Source organism: Cynocephalus volans, chromosome 2, assembly GCF_027409185.1.
Source record: "Cynocephalus volans isolate mCynVol1 chromosome 2, mCynVol1.pri, whole genome shotgun sequence".
In the NCBI taxonomy this organism is placed as follows: domain Eukaryota; kingdom Metazoa; phylum Chordata; class Mammalia; order Dermoptera; family Cynocephalidae; genus Cynocephalus; species Cynocephalus volans.
Window position 1 is genome coordinate 56336879 of NC_084461.1, and position 23392 is coordinate 56360270.

Genomic DNA, 23392 nt, shown 5'->3' on the forward strand with positions numbered 1-23392 from the left:
ATGAATTCCAAAATACCTGGGGACATCCACCACTGGGTGTCATTAATGGAGACAGGAGACAAGGGGAGAACAAAAAGAGAAGCAGTTTACAACTTAATGGTTGTGTTAAATAAGCACTCTCTTTTCAGCTGTTAACTAGAGTAAACCTTTAGATAAGTGGAGTAAATCTTCCAAATGACTTTCAAAAGCATCTTTGCAAAGGGGAATACTAGAGAAGGCAAGATAACCTAAAATGGAAAGGATTATTTTACAACTTCGTTAAGTAAATCACTGTGACAGTAGGTAATTACTGGACTATGGATATACTTAGTATATAAAATCTTTTCAAACTGTTGATAGTTCTATGATAATTGCAATATAGTGTGAATTTGCTTTATACTAAAAATTAAGTGTTATTTTTGGGGTTTTTATATAGTTTCAAATCAGTGCTTAAAGTGTTGTGCATATTTAAATCTGTTTTTGTAACCTACTCATAGATACCTTATAGAAAAAAGGGTGAGTAATTATTCAGAGGAATTGCTGGATGTATATTTGCTCTAGGGTTATTGAAAATTAAACCTTTTTTTTTTCCCTTAGTCCAAACCCTTGATACCTCTTCAAAAAGAAACCGATTCAGAGACCCAGAAAATGGTGCTTACAAACTACATGTTCCCTCAGCAGCCAAGGACTGAGGATGGTAGGAATTTAAGAGTCTTTTTTCTTTTCAAAAGCAAATACTGAATAATCAAAGCAAAGAAGTGAAGTAAATTTTAAGTCTTAAACACTTTTACTAGCTTGATGGGACTTTGGAGAATTGGTCAAGAAAATTCTCTTGAAATAATAGGAAAGTAAGACAACATCTCAAGGTTATAGACACTTGAATTTAGAGGTGTAGGTGTACCATATACTTCTTTAAGTGATTTCTTTAAAGTAAACCACTAACTTTATGTGTTATAGATCTCTCTGTTAAAAGTTACGTTTAGCTAAATGTGAGGAATGCATGTGGAGTGTTATGTGATTAGAAATATTAAGCCAGGAAATATTTTGTTCACTTCTGCTGTAAATTTTAATTCTACCTTTAGGTCTACACACTAGATCAACATACTCTGTACAACTCTGACTATAAATGTTACTTCTAAATCCTTTCCTATATTTTGCCCAACAAGGGGGACTACACCATTTAGTACTGGCCACAAATGTATTTTATGGATAGTGTTGTGAAAGTATTTTAGACTAAGAAACAAATTGTTTCTAATATGTGTTGTATTGTGTGTGTGTGTGTGTGATGTTTATTATGTTATTAAAATATATAATTTTAATCTGTATCTTTCTGAAACTAGTGAAAATCTCTATGGTCTGAAGTTATTTATAAATTCTTAATACATAAAAACACTGGGGGAAAAAAGGTAAACTAATTGTTAGTCTTAATTTATAAAATATACCATGGATAATTTAAACCAATTCTTGAGCTTTAGATTTCTTTAAAAAAAATTTTTTTTTTGGTTATTTTTAGTTTTCTTATCTTGAAATGATGATAATAGTTCCATTGGAACCCATCCACATTAATTCATTTGGATATTTATGGCTGCTTTCAAGCTGCAGTGGCAGAGTTGAGTGCGAGCAACAGAAACTTTATGGACTACAAAGCCTATATATTTATTATATGGCCCTTTACTGAAAGTTTGTTAAGCTACGCAGTAGGACATTGAAGTCTCTTCTCTAAGCTAAGAATTCATTTCTTTCCTCACAAATATCTTGTGTTAACATTCTTTCCTCCCACATAAAACAGCAATTATTTGAGCATATTATATAGCTGATCATATTATTATTTATTGGATGCTCACCATTACTTACTATTTACTATTATCCCGAAATCATCTTCAGAGACAAAGGAAAGTGGAAAATTGAGACATGAGTGTCCTAGTGAATAAGACAAATAAAAAAATTTCTATTGATGTATCTAAGTATTTGCTATAATTCCCCACACTGCACTAGTAGTGGCATAGGCAGTGTTTGCACATCTGTTTTTAACTTCTAAATTTCTAATGCATAAAATTATCAATTGCTTACAACAGTACATCAATATTAACAGTTTAAAACTAAATATATTCTATTTTTTTACGGAAATATATTTTTATATTTTATTATATTGCTAAATATGGAGGTTAAGGATGGATTTAAATACATGAAATAGAGATCTTACTTGTAACTTTATTTGTGAAGCTTTAATTACAGACCCTCTAATGAATGAAGCTGTTTTACATTTGACATCTCATAAATCTTAACTTCTAGTTTAATTCAAAAGCTAAGCAGTTTTTGTTACACCTAAGTACATAATCATCAAATATACTCATGAAATAACTTATCAGAGCGCGTCTTTTATTACTTCTTGCAAAGAGCAAGAAAAAATTAGCCTAGAGAAATTTATCACTAGTTATGAAACAGAAGTTAAATGAGTTAACTTTTTGGCCTGTTTACATATTTCAAAGCTGTTTGCTAAACCAGCAATAATAATAAGAATAAGAATAGCTAATTTGATTGAATCAGACACAGTGCTAAGTGCTTAATATTCATAATCTCTCATCTTTACAGTAGCTCTCCAGAGCAGATACTATTATCACCAGTTGCCTCTTGGCTCACAAAGCTTAAAATATTTATTATCTAGACCTTTATAAAAAAGTTTCCTGACTCCTGCGCTAAACTGTCTTAATTGCGTATGTTCATGCCTTGATCTCTCCTCTTACTGTTTTCCATTTTCGTGATTCAAATCCACCTGACCTCCTTTTTGCATCCAATTATTTCAATTTATCTCCTTCCTGTTTCTTCTTAAGAGTTCATAGTTCAGGTAAAATATTTATTTCTGATAAGAAGAACAGAAGTAGCAAAATCTTGCCACTGTTAATTTTTGATTTTGAGATTTTAGAGTGGACGAGTCTGTAATGGAAAAGTTTGAAATAGAAGTATCAATTAAGATATTCTGAGTCTTCTTAGAGTTCTTCTTAGAGTTTATGTGTTACCTAAAGTATCTCACTATAGGAATTATAAGCAGAGTCCTGAACATAATGCATTCATAGTCTCGGATCAAAGTACATTGGTGTGGTCGCTGGGTGAATTTCCTTTTTCCGCAAGGAAAATTTTTTCCTTTATCCTAGTGACTCTAAGAAATAGATGAATCAGAAAATGTAATGTTGTTGGGTTAGGTTTTACACCAATTTGAGAGAAATAGATACTTTATTCACATTTAATTCATTTTTACTGACCCACGTATGTGACAGGCATTGTGCTAAAGCTAAGTATTCAAAGGCAAAAGTCCTTGCCCTCAAGAGTCTGAAGGTGGATAATGATGAATAAATTTGAGAGTACGGATGAGATCTTGGGCCTACGTAGACCAGAAGGGGTGGTATATATATCCATGTAACAAATTTGTAGCTAGAAAAACAATGTTAGGGGGAATGTCAGTCCGAGGAAGTTTTTTGCATCTTTTCATAGTGAAGTGAAAGAAATATGCCTCTAGAGGTTGGGGAAAGGGCATTTGAGGGAGGTTGTAGTAATTAATGTATCATGGAATCTAAGCGTAATAGAGAAGGAAGTAAAACCTAGAGTGGTTTTACAGGGAGAAAAAGGGGGTTGAGGAACTGAAAGTTTACCAGCAACAGTAAGGAAATGAAGATTTGAAAGGACAGGTGTAATATAGTCAAAGAAGTGGGAATGTTTTATTAAAACCAAGATCTTGACTATGACAGGGTCATGGATCTCTTAGCTGATGTGCAGATGGATATTGGGATTGAGGACATTAAGGAACTATAAAATTGTGGTGTTGGGGGAGTTGTCACACATTGACATCATTCAGGATATTGGCAGGTCACAGGTGGAGAGAAAGTCTGTAGCCTAATCTAGAGTCCTCAATGAATATGCCTGGGTGATCAAGTTGAGTGGCCTCTAGAATGGTTAGAAATTGATATTACCTGGTGGCCTGAATGTGAGATTTATACCAACGAGTAGAAAGGTTAAGTGACCAGAAGTTGACAAGAATGAGAGGCATGGTAAAAGTTACTTACCTTGGGGTTCTGAATAAATTCTGCTATAAAATTGCTTTGGCATAATCTAACAGTCTCAGGGATCTCTGAGTGAGGCTGGTGATTGAAATTACTGCTTAAGATAGGAGGGGAAATCATGCAAATCCTAGAAATAGACTTTGTTGGAAACTGATGACTCTGCTTGCCTTTCTAATAGTACCATCAAGGTATGTCAATAAAAATTTGAACCACGTTCCACATTTGTTTTCAACAAAAACAAATAGTCTTATTCATTAAGTAAAGCAATTATATTGAACTGAGTAATGAAAACAAGGAAGAAGCTAAATCAAAAAATTCCATTCTCATTGTTGGTATTTGGTTTCATGGCATCATGGAGATTAAAAAAGGGTAAGAAGCCCAAAACAAGGGCTTAATATAAATAATAATAGAAGTTTTTGGTGTTATGGTATTTTTATATAAGTATTCAAAATGACCATATTTGGGTGTTCCAGGAACTTCAGTTTTTCTGTTAGCTTATGTTGGGTGCTTTTAATCTTTTTATTTTGAGTAGGGATAGTCATTTTCTTTTAATGGGCAAAAAAGTTGTGATTTTATCTTGTATTGCATAATTTCTATAGCATGATATATAATAGTCGAATGAATTAATTTTTAAGCCTTAGATTTTTTTAGATGCCTAATAGTAGGAAGCAAAAAATTAAGAGTTGTTAAATCTTTACTTTTAATATTATATCTGATAGCAGGATATATTAAGTGTTGAGTTTACTTAGTATTATTTGTATTGTGTGTAATGTTTAATGCAAAGATCTAACTACATGCCATCAAGATAATTCTTTTTTACCAAAATATCTCACTCTTTTATCAGCTTCTTCCCCTGACCCACATACATATAATGAACTATTGGAATTAGGAATATACGAGAATGGGGATTAAATGATTTATATATATTATTGTGTTAACCTTTTTGGAGCACTGAACAGACTATTTGCCTATAGTGTTTTCATTGGTAGATTCTTTTCTGGAAACCTTCTGCTAACAAAACAAGACAAATCAGCTTCAGGGAAGAAAAGAGTTGTGATTGATATTGTAAAGAAATCTTAGAATCACAGCCTAGTCATGATTTATAGCTGTTGGCATTGACCAGCCTCAACTGTGTTAGACTTGTTGTAAGGAACGTAACTCATCAAGAAAATTATGAGCAAGTAATTGTTTTTGTAATTATGGTAAAATATAATAGGGTTCTTTGTTTTTTACTTTTCTCTAGTTATGTTCACTTCAGATAATGAAAGTTTTAATCCTTCTTTGTGGGAGGAACAGAGGAAACAGCGGGCTCAAGTGGCTTTTGAATGTGATGAAGACAAAGATGAAAGAGAGGCACCTCCCAGGGTGAGTCTGTTCTTTCTTCCTTCAGATTTCAGACTGTTCTCCTGATATTTAAATTGGTCTTACAGGTTGAGTATCTCTTATCCAAAATGTTTGGGACCAGAAGTGTTTTGGATTTCAGGGTTTTTTTAGGCTTTTGGAATATTTGCAAGTACTTAACCAGTTGAGCATTCCTTATTCAAAAATTCAAAATCTGAAATGTTTCAGTGAGCATTTCCTTTGAATGTCATGTTGATGCTCAAAAAATTTTGGGTTTTTGGATTAGGGATGCTCAAACCTGTAGTATATACCTACGCTGTGCTGTCTGGGATACAAAGAAGAATTGGATTAATTCCTTGTCCTTGAGGTACTTTTGAAGTCTTATTGACCCCAAATGTTTCATGTATGAAAGAATTCAAGAGCTATGTAAAACTATGTGATTAAAAGCTAAATTTTCATAGTATGTATAAATATAAGAGAACAGATTATTGTAGGCTAGAGAAATTAGCCAGAACTTTATTTTGAATTAGTGCCTGTTTTGTTTAACTTCAGCATTTAGTTATCCCTCCTCCCTGTTATTTGTAGTGACTATTTTCTCCCCTTTCCCTTTCTTTGATGATTTATTTGTATAAACCCTAGAGATAAAGAACTCTTTGTTGGGAACATTTCATTATGGGATAGAGAATATTTGTCACAATGATATGAGTAGTAAATACACATTTCCATGTTACTTCTGGATGTAATTATTTGCTCTTTACATAAACTAGTTGAATCCCAGAAAATAACTGTAAAACTGAGCTTGGAAGGGTTTGGTTTTCAGCACATGAGACATGAGTATACAAGTGTCTGAATTTTGTATGTGTCTGCATAAATATCTAGCTGGAAAACATATCTGTTTCAAAGTCAAGTCACGCAGTTCTTGGCAATATCCACGCTGTATATCTCCAAGTGGAAAATATTTGCCTGCTAAAAAAGCTTTTAAAACATTGAAGTTTATGTGAAGTCTTTGACTATTTGGGAATAAAACTGTATTTTTATTGAGCCTAAAATGCTTTCAAAACCTATCATTTGTCTTCACAGTTATCCCTATGAGCAAAATAGTCAATGTAATTTTATAGATTAAATTTTGTTTGAGATTGACATTACAAATATTTATTTTATTTTTCTAGGAGGGAAACTTAAAGAGATATCCAACACCATACCCAGATGAGCTTAAGAACATGGTGAAAACTGTTCAAACCATTGTACATAGATTAAAAGATGAAGAGACCAATGAAGACTCTGGAAGAGACTTGAAACCACATGAAGATCAGCAAGTTGCAAATAAAGATGTTGGTGTGAAGGTTAGAAAACTCAGTTCCAAAAGATTGACTATAGCTTATTTCAAGTTCTTTAAAATTTTTAGATGACAATTGATATAATGATCCTTTTTTATGTACACTAAATGCACTTCCAAATTTGTAGTTTTGTTCTCTGTCACCTGAATCAGGAAGCTATAATAGTCAATAAACTCCATAATTGCTATTATTACCATTCTTTGGCTATAGAATGTCCAGATTGGCAGAGAAGTATCAATACAGCCTTTAAAAAATCATTTCTGGGCTGGCCAGTTAGCTCAGTTGGTTACAGTGCAGCCTTACAACACCAGGGTCACAGGTTTGGATCCCCATACCAGCCAGCCACAAAAAATCATTGCCTAACTAAAGAATAAGATAATGAATGTCAGAAAAGTTATTATGTTAAGATTCTTCTTTTCCTCCTGTTTATATTGATTCACTTTACCCAATTCTAATTTTAAATGTAATTGCTATGGCAGACGTTTGACATTTCCTTGGGATGTTTCAGAAACTCACAAATCCCTAGGTTGTATTTAATGGGCTTTACACACACACGCACACGCACACACACACACACCCTAGGTTGTATATAATGGGCTTTACACACGCGCACGCACGCGCACACACACACACACACACACCCCTAGGTTGTATATAATGGGCTTTACACACACACACCACACACGCACACGCACACACACACACACACACACACCCCACAGAAACAAAAGTTTTATCATGTCATTAGAGTTACTACACATTCTGCAAGGAGCACAAAACAATCTTAACCATTCTAAGTTGAGCTTGCTGTACTAAATGACTCACTCATCCATATCAGTCTTGCAACTTCTAAGAGGAAAAGTAGCCTTGGCTAAATTATGAGTTTTAATGTGGCTTATAGATCTTTGGGGGCCACCTGTTCCCAAAATGGCATTTAATCTGTGAGAGCTACAGTTAGTTTTCTTGTGTAAGATTTATCTAGATTTGGAAGTGGATACATTTGTAAATTTTTATTTGACCTTTAATATAAGAGTAGATATAAAACTTAAAGAATATGAGTTCTTTATCTTTTCTTTTACTTAGACTTCAGAAAGTACTACTCCAATAAAAAGCAAGGTTGATGAAAGAGAAAAGTATATGATAGGGAATTCTATACAGAAGATTAATGAACCTGAAGCTGAGATCAGTCCTGGGAATTTACCAGTGACTACAAATATGAAAGCCTCTGAGAGCCTGAAGCATATTGTTAACCATGATGATGTTTTTGAGGTATGACTTTACAATTATTGTGGAGTAATCATAAGAACTTTCAATTTAGTATTTCATTGTTGCTAACTAAAGATAGAACCTGATATTGATTGCAAAAATATGTTAATGCATTTGTCACTGAGAAATTTTATACTTGCTAAAATATCATTTATCACTTTAAACTTATTTTTTATACCCTTTGTGCTCAAATGTTTAACTACTATGTATATTATATTATGGAGGGTCTTTTCTCCTATAAAATACATACTTGTAATTGCTTTTATTTCTGTAACTTGAAAAGACTGCGATAGGTATATTCAGTGATTTGACTCATTTAGGCATTTTAAGGTGTAGAGTTCCTTCTAGTGGATCAGTAAAAGCTGTAACTTTATTTTTAAAACAGGTTTATTGGGGCTGGCCGGTTAGCTCAGTTGGTTAGAGTGTGGTGCTGATAACACCAAAGTCCAAGGTTTGATCCCTATATCCAGCAGCCACCAACCCCCCCATCTCCCCCCAAAAACAGCTTTACTGAGATACAATTCAGATACCATAAAATTCACCCACTTAAAGTATACAATTTAGTGGCTTTTAGTATGTTTACAAAGTTGTGCAACTATCACCACATTTACTTTTAGGATATTTTTATCATCCTAGGAAGAAATCTTGTACTCCTTAACTATCACTTCCTAATCTCTCCATCCCTCTTAGCCCTAGGCAACCAAAAATATACTTTGTGTCTCTATAGATTTGCCTACTGACATTTCATATAAATGGAATTATATAATGTATGGTCATTTGTGACTGGTTTATTTCACTTAACATAATGTTTTCAAGTTTATCTGTGTTGTACCATATATCAATGCTGCATCCATTTTTATGGCTGAATAATATTCCATTGTATGTATGTGCTACACTTTGTTTATCCGTTCTTCAGTTGATGGACATTTGGGTTATTTCTGTTTTTTGGCTAAAATGAATAAGATTGCTGTGAATATTTATGTTCAGGTTTTGTGTGGATATATATTTTAATTTCTATTGGGTATGGGAATGAAATTATTGGATCTTATGGTAACCATATGTTTAACTATTTGAGGAACTGCCAAACACTTTTCCAAAGTGGTTGCACCATTTTATTTATTTTATTTTATTTTTTTACCATAAACAAGAACTTTATTAAACTACATGTTATATAAAAGAACATATAAATGGACCTTTAAATATATTCAGTTCATCTTAAAGAAATTTACATAGAAACTTATTTACATTTTTCCATTGTATACTTAAATTATTTTTCTAAGCTTACTACCAACAAAAGGTAATAGAATAATCACCTGCTCACACAGATACATATACAGATGTTGTTCACAAGGCTAAGTAAAACACCACTTCGCGGGAAACCCAGCTTATTAGATTTTACAGCAACCACTCATTCTGAAGTGCTTTCTTCTGAGTAGCCCTGAAGTGAGGCCTTTGCAGGGGTTGGCTCTGAGAAGCTGATCTCAGGGCAGAGATGGGTCCTTGGTTGTTTGTATGACCTGGACTCTTAGAGGTGGAAGGAGCCTTGGAGACTATTGAGGCCATGCCCCCTTGGCTGTGGGCTGGGAAACAGAGGCTTAGGGGGAGGAAATGACTTGCCAAGTTCATACAACATAAATGATGGAGGAGGGACTGGGACTCTGGTTCCCAGGATCCCTCTATGGGACCCTCATAACATTGCTGTTGGTGATGTAAAATGGTAAAGCTGTAACTTTTTAGACAGATTGAAGTCTGGCTTGAGGAAGTAACCGCTTGAGCTAAAGCCGACCCGAAGCTGTAACTTTTTAATATAAATATCTGAAGTATTTTTGATTTATGGCTACATTGTCCAATGTAATACACATTAGTAACAAGTGGCTTTTTTTTTTTTGTCTTTTTCGTGACCGGCACTCAGCCAGTGAGTGCACCGGCCATTCCTATATAGGATCCGAACCTGCGGCGGGAGTGTCGCTGTGCTCCCAGCGCCGCACTCTCTCGAGTGCACCACGGGCTCGGCCCTAACAAGTGGCTTTTTAAGTTTAAGTTAAATTAAATTAAGATTGAACTTCTTGGTCACACTAGCCACATTTCACATGATCAGTAGCTATATCTGGCTAGTTGATAGCTAACATTACCACACACTAGCACAAATTTAGAGCATTTCCATCATTGTAGAAAGTTATGTTGAATAGCATTCATATATAGAAATAGTTATTTGTTGTGGGTTATAAGAACATGTTTATTCTTGAAAATTCAAAATGCATTCAAAGCACATAATTTATTTTTATGGTTATCTTGTGAGCTATCATTTACTACAAGAAAAAACTCGTGGCTTTTGAATGTACATTAAATGGATAACATCCTTCAATATACTGTTGTATACATCGAAGCTAATATAATCTGCGAAAAAGTTATTGGGTTTGTTTAGTGAAATTTCTATATGTAAGGCACTATGTACTGATGAAATGGGTAAATATATAGATAAAAATGAATACAAATATAATCAAGGGTAGACTGTGCTAAGTGTGTAAGAAAAGTATTAAGTGTGTTACAGAAATTTAGGAAAGAGATCTTTTCTCTTTCAGGAGGCCTTTGATCTATATTTTGAAAGATTTCAATTGGCAGAAATAGGAGAACTGAATAAAATGTGGAAGAAATAATGAGAGCAAAATAATGGTGCTTGGAAAATGTGGAAAAGAACATGTTTCATTTGACTGAACATGTCAGGGGCAATATTATGAAATGAAATCAGTAGAGTAGATTGGGTCCTGATTATGAAGGCCCTTGAAAGCCATGCTAAGAATAGAACTTAATGTTCTATTCTTTGGGGAATTACTGAAGGCTTTTTAACAGTATTACTGTGATAGAGCTATGTATTAGTGTTATATTACAACAGGTACTGAATTCTCAAAGTTTGATGGCTTTTTGAATAAGAATAGCAGAAAACACAGGCTGAACATGAGTTGTGGGAATATTACAGGAGATGTAGCACGTGCATATCTGGCTACAAAAAAAGGGAGAAGAGGGAACAGTCACATAACCGTGCCTCATTAGAATGATGATGCCATTGACAGAATAGGGGTGTTAAGAGAACAAACAGGCTTGGAAGGACAGGTGTATTTTGGAAATGTGGAATTTGAACAATTGGTGAGGCTATCGGTTAAACATGTCCAACGGAAATGTGGATCTTTAGCTCAGAAGAAAAATCAAAGCTAGATTATAAATTGAGGAATTGTCTATAGGAAGCATAGTCATTGAATAAAATGCAATATCCAAGGGGAAAGAACAGGAAAGGAAAAAAATGTGAGCTAACTGCAAGAAGATTAATTGACATGAGCAAAGGGGACAGGTGAGAGGAGATTTAGGAAACTGCAGTTCCCAAAAGCCCATGCGTAATATAATTTCATAAAGGAAAAAGTGTAGTCAATAGTATAAATGCTGCAGATATCAATGATTAAGGTGGACCATTTGCTCTTCTTTCTCCTGTTCTCTCATTCATTCTTTCATTAAGTCCTGATTAATCCAAAATTTCTGTGAAATTCTTTTCTCTTTACCAGCCACCACTGCCATTGCCTGAGGCAAACGTGGTCTTTTTCTTAAGGACTATGGTGATCCAGGCTAAATCTCTCTTATCTGAAGTGCTTGGGCACCAGAAGTGTTTTGGATTTCAGATTTTTTCAGATTTTGGAGTATTCGCAGAATATGTACTGGTTAAGCATCCTTAATCCAAAAAACCCAAAATGCTCCAATTAGCATTTCCTTTGAGTGTCATGTCAGTACTCAAAAAGTTTTGGATTTTAAAGCATTTTGGATTTCAAATTTTCAGAGTAGGAATGTTCAGCCTGTAGCTAGATTCCTTTTTGCCAGTCTGTTTCTCTTCATGTACATTCTTAATGCCAAAGTTAACATTTTAAAGCACAATTCTGATTTTGTGAGTTCCTAGCTTGGCAGCTTCAATAATGACCAGTACATCCTCAATTGAGTCCAGACTCACCTTTCACCTGGCAATCCAGTCTACCCTTTTTGTCTCTCTTGCCTCTTATCCTGCGCTCCAGTTGCAGGGAGCTGACTTGCCATACCTTTTCTTATTTCCATGATTCCTTTTACTCAAAATACCATTCCCCTCTTTACTCACTTTTCAAGACTAAATTGAGTTTACCTTCTTCTCCTCTACTAAGTAGCAGCCTTTAACTCTTTCCATTGTAGTACAGTCTCGAACAGGGGTGGCAGAGTATGGCCTGTGGACTAATAAATCCAGCCCACTGCCTGTTTTTGTATGGCTTGCAAGCTGAGAACAGCTTTACCTTGCTAAAAGGTCGATTAAAAATCAGTAGAAGAATAATTTTTTATGACATGAAAATTACATGAAATTCAAATTTTACTGTACATAAAGCTTTACTGGAACTCAGCCACACTCATTGTTTATATATTGTTTATGACTTTTTGTGTCACAACAGCAGAGTCGAATAGTTAAAACAGAGATCATGTGTCCTGCAAAACCTAAAATATTTATTGTCTGGCCTTTTACTGAAATAGTTTACTGATCCCAATTCATGTCTTTAATATGGCACTTATGAGTTCTGAAAGTCTCAGTACTTTTAACAAAACATGTTTTTTAAGGACTTTTGATTTATTTTCATCATATTAACTAGGAATGAGTTAGCCTGCAGAAGATCTGATTTCATATATAGCATATACAATATGAAAAATTTTCAACTAATATTTGTTGACTAACAACTCATTTTCTTTGCTGTCTGACAGCACTCAGTGGTAGATAATCTGAGATGGTTACCAAATAGAGAAAAATTCTTGGAGAATAACAATAAATTCTGTCCTTGGGTTGGGTAAAAATTGTCACTAGTTCATTTTGATGCCAGACCACCTCCATCAGTCTGATTCCTTGGAACTTAGATCCTTAAGAGAATAAATTTGAGGTTAGGGAGAAACTTTTTGTTGAGGCACCCTCTCTACTGAGTTTTTCAAAGGCAAGGATTGTGTTTTATTCATTTTTGTTTGTCTAGCACTTGACATAGTACCAGGCACATAGTAATCATCAGTATACATGAATTAAGGCCTGCTGCAGAAAATTATCCCATAGATACTTTGGCATATTGGTAATAATTGCCATAGTTTATTTTATTGCCATATCTTGAAAAAGTCAAATCATTTACTAGTTTTAGTCACTATTTACCATAAAAAGGTTTCATACATATTCTTAATATTCTTTGTTTTCTCTTTGAAGTTCGTATGACTTAATATTTATTCATTTAAACAAACCAAAATTTAATTTTTATATTTTGCCCTTTTTTTCTTTAAACTAGGAATCTGAAGAACTTTCTTCTGATGAAGAGATGAAAATGGCAGAGATGCGACCACCGTTAATTGAAACCTCTATTAACCAGCCAAAAGTTGTAGCACTTAGTAATAACAAAAAAGGTTAGATGTTGAAGGAAAACACTAAGAATAGAAATGGCCTGAGTAAAATCTATAAATTTTTTTTGAATAAATTTCATTGAATGTCATGTTATTTAAAATATATTTTAGAAACAATTTTTTAAACATGTCTTTCTGAAGAGTTCTCCTTCCTTATCTCTCATTTTTAAAGAAAGATCTTGATAGATTTTTTTTCTCTTCTCTCATGCAGATTTACTTATAAGAGCATGGACTTTACAGGCAGATAAGCCTAAATTATAATTCCATTTCTACTGCTTATTTGCGCTGTGATCCTTGAGCTACATAATTTTTCGCATATGTACATAATCTAATTTGGCATACAGTGAGTCTACTGAAGGATTTTTATATTAAGTGGACTAGATTATGTAAAGTATTCGGATCTAGCTTTTTTTTTTTTTTTTAAACATTCTTCACCAACCCCTGCCAGCCATTCTTTCATGTAATAGAACCTCAGACTCTTAGATATCTATTCCTTTCCTCACCCTTCACCACCAATGCCTCTACATCATCTCCACCAAATGTTTATCCAGCCTTTTGCCTTTATGGCATCAGTGATACTTTACTATCAAGTCGGCCCATGGGTAGCTTGGATTCATAATAATTGTGGTAGTGATAACTAGTGCTTGTTGAAATTTTACTAGTTTCTTAGGTACTATGCTAAATATTTTTTTTACATTTTACTATCTAATTATCACAATAGCCCCATGATGAGGAAAAAAAGGAATGTATCTAGGAGAGAACAACCATCTAGTTTAACAGTATTTAAAAATTAAGAATCTAGTACCCAAATACCTTGAGGTCGAGGTTGCAGAGCCCCATTTGCTACTGTTTTTAACTGTAAGCACATCCATGCTACTTGAGCTGTGCTCCTAAGATCTAAGAACAGCAAAAATATCCTTAATTCATATATTCTTCTGTGGATGTATTTATATACACTGTTTCCATGATTTGGCTAGAATTGAGTTAAAAACAGACTTTTTATCACTACTTTTAAAAAATGCTACTTTTTACACTACTTGCCTGTAATAGAATATGAACCCTTGTTTATTTCTGTTTATATAATTGCTACACACAAAACCATCTCACATATCGAGAGTTTACCATTTATAAACAATTCTATGAAATGCTTTAAAAACGTGAAGAAATGAGAGAACTGGCCTTTGAAAATCCCTTGATTTGTTTGGTGACTGTATGTTTGTGGATTGACTGCATTGCTCATTTTTATTATCAGAATAGATGAAAATTTCACACATATGAAATAATTTCTTATCCAGATGAGTTTACAAAGGTTGTGAATTGTCACTATATTTTTTTGCTATGAGTTTTTAAAATTGTAAATGGGTAGAAAGCAAATTGACTAAAATTAATTGATGACCTTTGAAAACAGTGCATATCATCATCTTGTCAGTGGTTTAACTCAAATTCTGGGTAGTTCTAACATTGGTTACATTTTTTAAAAAATATTCCTTAATCTTGTGTGTATTAGGACTGCATTTTCAGGGCTGTATCTGGTTATCTTTATTACCTCATATATGGAACCAGGACAATATAAATGCCATTTGTCATCACTGAAAAGCACTTCACACAGATTCTTGGTGAATTTATCATTGGTCTTAAATTTTCTTTTGTTTCAGATGATACAAAAGATACAGATTCTTTGTCAGATGAAGTTACACACAATAGCAATCAGAATAACAGCAATTGTTCTTCTCCATCTCGGATGTCTGATTCAGTTTCTCTTAATACTGATAGTAGTCAAGACACCTCACTGTGCTCTCCAGTGAAACAAACTCATATTGATATTAATTCCAAAATCAGGTTTGTGAATATCTTACAAAATTATTTGTATAATAAATAGAAATAGGAAGGCAAATAATAAATGACTGAAACATGAAGGGTTTTACAAGTAAATATTATAGAAGTAGTTCAGGCAGTATATGTTTCTTTCCTCCATTTTATTACTGATTGTCTATTTAGTTTTAATAAATTTCCATTTTAAATTTTTTAAATTAGTTTTTTAAATGGGGAAGAAAAGACAAAATTGATTATACACCTCTTGATTGAACAGTTATATAATATTTCCATGTATTATAACATAAATAGTCTAAGTTGTAAAGGTATTTTTATAGTTAAAAATGCAAAGTAATTTTGGGAGGATGCCATTGAAGGGTTCACTCAAATTCTCTTGACTGTTGGTTTATACTTAGTTTACACTTAATTTTGTGGTTCAGACTCTCTGAAAAAGGTGAAAATGTTAACTTAATTCCTTTAGCCTGGAAGTTAATGGAAGTTTAAAACAAATTTTATTAATTAGGTCTTAAGAAATTTGGTTATCAAGTCTAGACCATGCCATTCTACCTTGGTATTAGTCTTATCAGCAAGAGTCTGCTTGAGAGAAAGATTTGGGTTACTACTGAACAAAAAGCTTGTACAGATATTTTAACTGCCATTTAGAGTTAAATTGTTCTTAAATTCCAGGCATATTTAAGTAAAATTTGTGTATTAATTTGGATTGTAAAAGGAAGACAAATTTTGTACCTGGAAATGAGTTCAGATATTGTGTAGTTGTGATTATGATTAATCATTTATATATATCCTCTGAATTTGAGGCTATGACCCAGTGTTTTAAAGTACTTATTTTTATAACCTCTTAGATGTTAAGATAATTATTAACTTGTTGAATGATAAAATTTTACTTATTTACTGTTGGGAAGTAGTATGGTATTTTATAAATCCTGTTTTTTATATAATGAAATGTAGGATAAGCAAGGAATATAGCAACACATTTTTGTGCTGTATTTCTAATAATGAATGTCATCTTTTGCCTAGTGGGAAGGTCAATATTAAGGAATATTTGTGGAAACATAACCTGAATATTTATACAAGAGGACATACTTAAGTTCATACCACCAAGTAGAAACAAAATATTTTCTATAGTTTTGGAATGGCACATTTATAAAATATTTGCTCAGTACAACATAGCCACTTAGAAGATACATAAGATTTAGTTTCTTTTCTGATCCCTTTTACATATTTAATGGACACCTTTGGGCATTTATTCAATCTTTGCTTTGTACAATTCATTTATCTATATATTTGGATTTAATGATAACTACTTAGTTGATATGGTTAACTGTGGTTAATATGGTTAATAATGTAAGGTTTCAGAATTACCTATAAAAATATCCTGTGCTCTTTACTCAACTATTCGAGTTATTGGCTTTCTCTTCTATGTATCTGCCCATCTTCAAGCATTTCACTTTTTAGCATATTCGTGAAAAGATGCAGCAGCAGAAGAGGATACATGATTCCACTTTTGTTTGTAATTTAGCTCTATTAAACTATTTTGTGACAAATTAGATTAAGCATAGTGATAGGTATAGTATACCTACACATTAACTAGTTATTAATGTTTTCTGTTACTAAGAAGTCTTGGCTTTTTTATGTTTTTCATAAAATTATGTTTATTTTAGGCAAGAAGATGAAAATTTTAACAGCCTTTTACAAAATGGAGGTATTTTACACAATTCAACAGAGGAAAAATTTAAGGTTCATGATAAAAAAGATATTAACTTACCTGAATATGAGTTGAATATTGAAGAGCGATTAGTTCTAATTGAGAAAGGTGTTGACTCAACAGCCACGTCTGATGAATCTCACAAATTAGACCATATCAATATGAATCTTAATAAACTTGTAACTAATGATACATTTCAACCAGAAATATTGGAAAGATCAAAGACACAGGATATAGTGCTTGGAACAGACTTTTTAAACATTAATTCTAAAGGGGAAGCTGAGCACTTGGAAAATGGGAACAAGTATCCTAATCTAGAATCCATAAACAAGGTAAATGGACATTCTGAGGAATCTCCACAGTCTCCTAGTAGGACTGAACCACATGACACCGATTCTTCTGTTGACATGGGTATTTCCAAAAGCACTGAAGATCTCTCCCCTCAAAAAAGTGGTCCAGTTGGATCTGTTGTGAAATCTCATAGCATAACTAATATGGAGACTGGAGGGCTAAAAATTTATGACATTCTTAGTGATAATGGACCTCAGCAGCCAAGTGCAACAGTTAAAATCACGTCCGTTGTTGATGGAAAAAATATAGTCAGGAGCAAGTCTGCCACACTCTTGTATGATCAACCATTGCAAGTATTTACTGGTTCTTCTTCATCTTCTGATTTAATGTCAGGTACAAAGACAATTTTCAAATTTGACTCAAATCATAATCCCGAAGAGCCAAATATAACAAGAGGCCCCACAACAATTGGCCCACAATCTATGCCTCAAATATATGGTCCTCCGCAATATAATATACAGTACAGTAGCAGTGTCGCAGTCAAAGAAACTATGTGGCACTCCAAACAAAATCCCCAAATAGATCATGCCAGTTTTCCTCCTCAGCGTCTTCCTAGGTCAGAGAGCACAGAAAATCACAGTTATGCTAAACATTCTGCCAATATGAATTTCTCTAACCATAATAATGTTCGAGCTAATACTGCATACCATGTACATCAGAGACTTGGCCCAGCAAGACATGGGGAAATGTGGGCCATCTCACCAAATGACCGACTCACCCCTGCAGTAACTAGAACTACAATTCAGCGACAAAGTAGCATGTCCTCTACGGCCTCTGTAAGTCTTGGTGATCCAGGTCCCACAAGGCGGGCCCAAATTCCCGAAGGAGATTATTTATCATACAGAGAGTTAAATTCAGCAGGAAGAACTCCTCCAGTGATGTCAGGATCGCAGAGACCTCTTTCTGCACGAACATACAGCATTGATGGTCCAAATGCATCAAGGCCTCAGAGTGCTCGACCCTCTGTTAATGAATTACCAGAGAGAACTATGTCAGTTAGTGATTTCAATTATTCACGGACTAGTCCTTCAAAAAGACCAAATGCAAGGGTTGGTTCTGAACATTCTTTATTAGATCCTCCAGGAAAAAGTAAAGTTCCTCATGATTGGCGAGAACAAGTGCTTCGACACATTGAGGCCAAAAAGTTAGAAAAGGTAATTGAACAGGAGTTTTTAGTTTTCCTCTTTATGACTTACTTTTTAAAAAAATATTTGGCATTCTTTGTTTTTTTAAACAAGGTGAAACAAGGTACTCTGAATTATTATCTACTTCTAGGAGTTTTTCTTTGGTACTGGGATTAGATTAAAGTTCCAAGTTTAAACTTAACCAGGACAGTTGAGATGGTAGTGTAAGCTTCTTTCCTCTTCCTGACTCCCCAATGTTTCTAATGGGCATATATTTATTTTATATGTTTATACGTGTATCTCTTTTAGATTGTGCATACATACTGGAAATAATATGTGTGCCTCTGTTTAGCATTTTCTGACTTCCTGCCCTCTATTAATAATTGTTGATTATGAAAATATAAGAAAGTAGCAGTTTACTATATATTTAACAGAAAAATGAGAAATGTATTGCAAATGTAAATATTTGATATAAGATGTTTTCCCAGTCCATGTTATATGAACTAACATTGTCACTGACACAGATGGCTTCTGGCATGGCATTTATTCTTGACATTTCTGAACTGCACTTCTGACCTACTTGGCCTCAGTTAAGTGTTTCTGTGGCTCTAGTGTAGCTTGGAAATAGTTGGTAAAATAACTAATGTTCATGTACAGTTTATAACTTTATGTGTAAATTTTCATCTTTTGAAAGGAGTTGAGAAACTTTTAAAAAATTATCCTGTAAAGCACGTATTAGTGCCATATAGTCTTGCCTATAGTCTTGTGGCCCAAGTGTATATAATGCATATTCATTCTTTAAGATTTAGCTCTATATTTCTCACTGGATTTTACCCAAGAATTATTTTTTCTGTTTATTAAATATAAATTGTGTTTTTTAAGACAGCTGACCCGCCATCCCCCAAAACAGCTGAACATATACAGGCTCAGTCATTATGTTAAAAAATTTCTTAAATAAAAATTTTCAGAAATAAATGCCTAAAATCTGGTTAGTAAATTATATCAATTCACATTAAATCTCAGCCTATAATTGTTAGCTCTTTTCAGTGCAGCCCTCTCTCATCTATCCTTTTGTTTCAGCTATAACTCTACATGCCTTTGAGACTATTTGAACTTGTGTGCGTTTTCCAGGGAGTTTGGAAATTTCTTAAGCAGAGGAGTAACGTAGCTGTGTTTTATAAATAAACTTCTGGTGACTGTGGAACTGGATTTTAGGAGGAAGCAGCAATAAGCAAAAGATAGTGAGTTATGAGGCCATTTAGTGTTTCAGATAAATGTGAACTCATTAGTGGAGCTGAGACAAAGGAATGAATTCAAGAGACAGTTCTGAAACAGACTGTACAGGAGTTTTCTTCTAATTGAATAAGCCTGTAATCAATCATTGAGGAAAAGGGATAAAGCTTGAATAAATGGGTTTTGGGAATGCCGTTAACTATTACTGGATGTAGAGGAGGAGTAGCAGATGAGGAGTATGAGATGAATCTGGTTATTGTATTCTATGTAGTTTCCATCTCAGATGGCTATTCTCCCACTCTTTTCTTGTCTGACAGAGATGTGTCTGGACTTCAGTAAATAGGAAGCAATTAGCAGCTATCTCATTGTTTAGTGTGCCTCTCAGCTTTTTTCCCCATTGCATAAAATACTTACATATTTAGAAATTTGCTGTACAGTTTCTTGGAGAGTGTATGACAGTAATTTTCCAGTTGTGTGTGACCACTGGTGACTTAGAGGTGATAATTAGTTCAGTGAAACCAAGAAAAGCCTTGTGAGAAAAGAAACAGGGCACACTATCTGAACACAAATCTGTAGCTGATAGAATAACTTCTATTTCCAAGGATACATAGGGGTCATACCTTGAAGTTAAGAGGAGTGCTCTTTCCCGTTAATATACTTGCCAAGACACCCGCTTCCCAGGCTACTAGTTGACTAGTGAGTGCACTTTGGTATATTCCAGCTCATTGGTTGGGAAGCATTTCCAGCAAATACCAAAGTGTCTGGTGCTGTTACTGTAGCTGTGCTGTATTATTTCTAGGGTATATTATTCTCCATGTCTTTCTTAGATGTATTCTGTGTTTGCTTTTTCTGATCTTAAAAAGTATTCACATGTGGGATTGCCTTTACTTAATCTTTTGTAAAAGTTTTATCTTCAGATATATTGTATTACCAAAAATGGATTCATACATTTGATAAACCACATTTAACAAGGATTTATCAGAAAATAAATGTTACCTCTCCTTGACTTTTTTTTCCCCTTGACTTTTCGAGTGAAAAAAGATTTTAGCTACTGTACTGTATAACATTTAGAGAGACAATATATTCTACCTATTCAGAATCCTAGCTCAGCTACGTAGTTAACAACTTGGACAAATAACTTAGATTTTCCTTACCTCAGTTGCTTCATCTGTAAAACAGGTGCAATGAAAGGAACTGCTCTGAGATTGTTTTAAAAATTAAATGAGTTAATACATGTAAAGCACTTAAGAATGGTACCTGGTATATATAACTAAGTGCTAAATATTGCTGTCATCCTTATCATCACCATTCGTTCAAATATTAAAAAATTATCAGCTGACTGAAGTTGATATTTTTTATTTAGAACACCTAAATACTTTATTTTAAAATAGATTATTTTATGGTGGTAAAACAATTGTGTTTTTCTTGAAATTAAAAAAACCCAAACACGTAAAACTATAGTTCCTAATTTTTAAATATAAGCAGATTTCCTGTATCAGAGATAAAGTCCTTCCCAGGAAATTAAGACAGTTTTTATGTTGTTGAGATGGTAAGAATTTGCTTTATACACCCATGTGTCAAGGGTGATGATCTTGAATAAAATTTTTATATACTTATCTGACAGGAAAAATACCAATAAAATATCAACAGACATTTAGCTGAGTTATATGTTTATTCATATACACACATATATGTACATATATATATACACACACACACTACATGTACAGTCATGCATCTCTTAATAACAGGGATATGTTCTGAGAAATGCATCATTAGGCGATTTTGTCATTGTGGGAACACCAGAGTGTGCTTATACAAACCTAGATCGTATAGCTTGCTACACACCTAGGCTGTATAGCCTAATGCTCCGACTACTATTATATATGCAGTATGTCACTGAAATGTTATACGGTGCAATACTGTACGCATAAAACTACTATTAAAAAACAAATTTTAAAAGAAATTTGGTATTTTCCTCATAGCTTTATTATTAGTCATCTCTTGTTCAGAAAATATAATTATGGTTCAGAAAATTATTTTGTAGTTTAGAAGATAATTATAGTTCAGAAGATGAAATTTTAATGTATTAATGGTAATTATCTCTCAGATTTTTAGGACTTTTTAATACATTTCTACAGTGTTTTCGTTTTAAAAAATTAAACACTAATAAGTGTCAGAGTAATTACAGAAGATGGGGACTATTCAAGGAGAGTGCTACTTTTTGAAAAATTGGTAAAATTTTGATACATAGGATTAAGGTTAATAGATTAAGATAAAATTTATGTCAGGAAGGAGTTCTGAGAGCAGGGAGAGATGAGGACTTTAACCTCGTTGAATTAGGGATTTATTTTGAGAAAATTTGGTAATGAAGTTTGGGCCAGATTACAGATATGGAAAGTCATAACAGTTAAGTTTATTTAGTGCTTACAAAGTGCTAGAAATTGTCACTCTTACAGTAACCCTCTATACAAATATTTCTTAGTTTTTACACAAGTCCTATGAGGTATTTTATTATATCATTTTACAATAAGGAAATTAAGGCATAGAATAGTTAAGTAATTTTCCCATGATGATATATATGTGGAAGAGAGGGAACAACTTTTAAAAGCTGGGCAGGAAAATTTCAGTTTGACGATGTAAATGATGAGCCTGAGCAGAAGACTGATAGGATAAAAGATGTATTTTAGGGTATCTCAGTCAAAAGTGTTCAGGTTGAATTAAAGATATTTTGTGAACCAGTTTCAGTAATAAAACAACCAGGTGATGCATGCCCGGGCTAGGATTGTGGCTGTAGTGGGGATGACTCTTTAAAACACTTTGACAAAAATTATTTAGTTTTAGGGATTAGATGAGAGAAAGGATTCAATTCAAGAAACAGCCAAGTTTTCTAGTTTGTGATATTTGGTCATAAACATTAAAAAAAAAAAAAAAAAAAAAGGCCTAGTAAGTCTTAGTAGTTAGGATAATGGAGTCCTTTTAAAGCTATGTGGTACAGTAAACAGATTTGGCAAAAAATAACTTGGTTTTGAATATATTGAATTTGATGTAATGATAGTGTTTGCAAGTAGTTTAGAACACAATATGAAATTAGGGGGGTTAGTGATGCAAATTTGAGATACAAATAATATAAGTAAGTTTTCCTAGGCAGTAATTATGTAGGGTAAGAATAAAGTTATTTTCTCTTTCTGAGAGATACCAAAAAGATAAATATATTGTTTTAAGTAATTTTAAACTGCTGATATTGTTCGACATTTACTATTCCAAAGGCATTTCATTCAAATTCCAATTCCATGAAAAGTGCACACTAAAGACTTCCTCAACATCTCCTCCCACCTCCATAGCTTTAACTTCTAGGACTTTTATCCTAGCAGATAAGAGTGGTTTAAAGAGCCAAACACTTGTATATAGGCTTTATCTTTGTTATTTTAATCTAGGTCAGTGGTTCTCAAACTTTACCATATGTGTTCTTTAAAAAAAAAAAAAAGTACATGCTGTACATTTTGAGGGATTTTAGAGATTTTCTAAGATTACTTTAGACTGTTTTGTGATTTTTTTACTATATATGCAAACCTGATCCTAAACCCTGCACATACTGTTGAAAATGGTTCTTTTGTATTTTTCTGGGAATAATTTACCACTGTTCTGCCAGCATCCTCCTAAAAATCATACCCTTCAATAAAAATAATTTAATATTCTTAATATTGAACCATAATTTAAGTAATTTGCACAGTGAAA

The 23392-nt window shown here is 33.4% G+C and overlaps 1 protein-coding gene across 5 annotated transcripts in view; it reads left to right on the forward strand.

Moving 5' to 3' along the window:
* The window catches only part of ERBIN (erbb2 interacting protein), a 144044-nt gene that overhangs the window by 106191 nt on the left and 14461 nt on the right, over nucleotides 1-23392 (forward strand). For all 5 annotated transcript variants that reach the window (XM_063087228.1, XM_063087224.1, XM_063087225.1 and 2 more), the window contains exons 15-21: nucleotides 577-676; nucleotides 5278-5399; nucleotides 6545-6718; nucleotides 7796-7981; nucleotides 13297-13411; nucleotides 15064-15247; nucleotides 16903-18451. In XM_063087228.1, coding sequence (XP_062943298.1) covers nucleotides 577-676; nucleotides 5278-5399; nucleotides 6545-6718; nucleotides 7796-7981; nucleotides 13297-13411; nucleotides 15064-15247; nucleotides 16903-18451 — 2430 coding nt within the window. The remainder of the gene's footprint in view (nucleotides 1-576; nucleotides 677-5277; nucleotides 5400-6544; nucleotides 6719-7795; nucleotides 7982-13296; nucleotides 13412-15063; nucleotides 15248-16902; nucleotides 18452-23392) is intronic.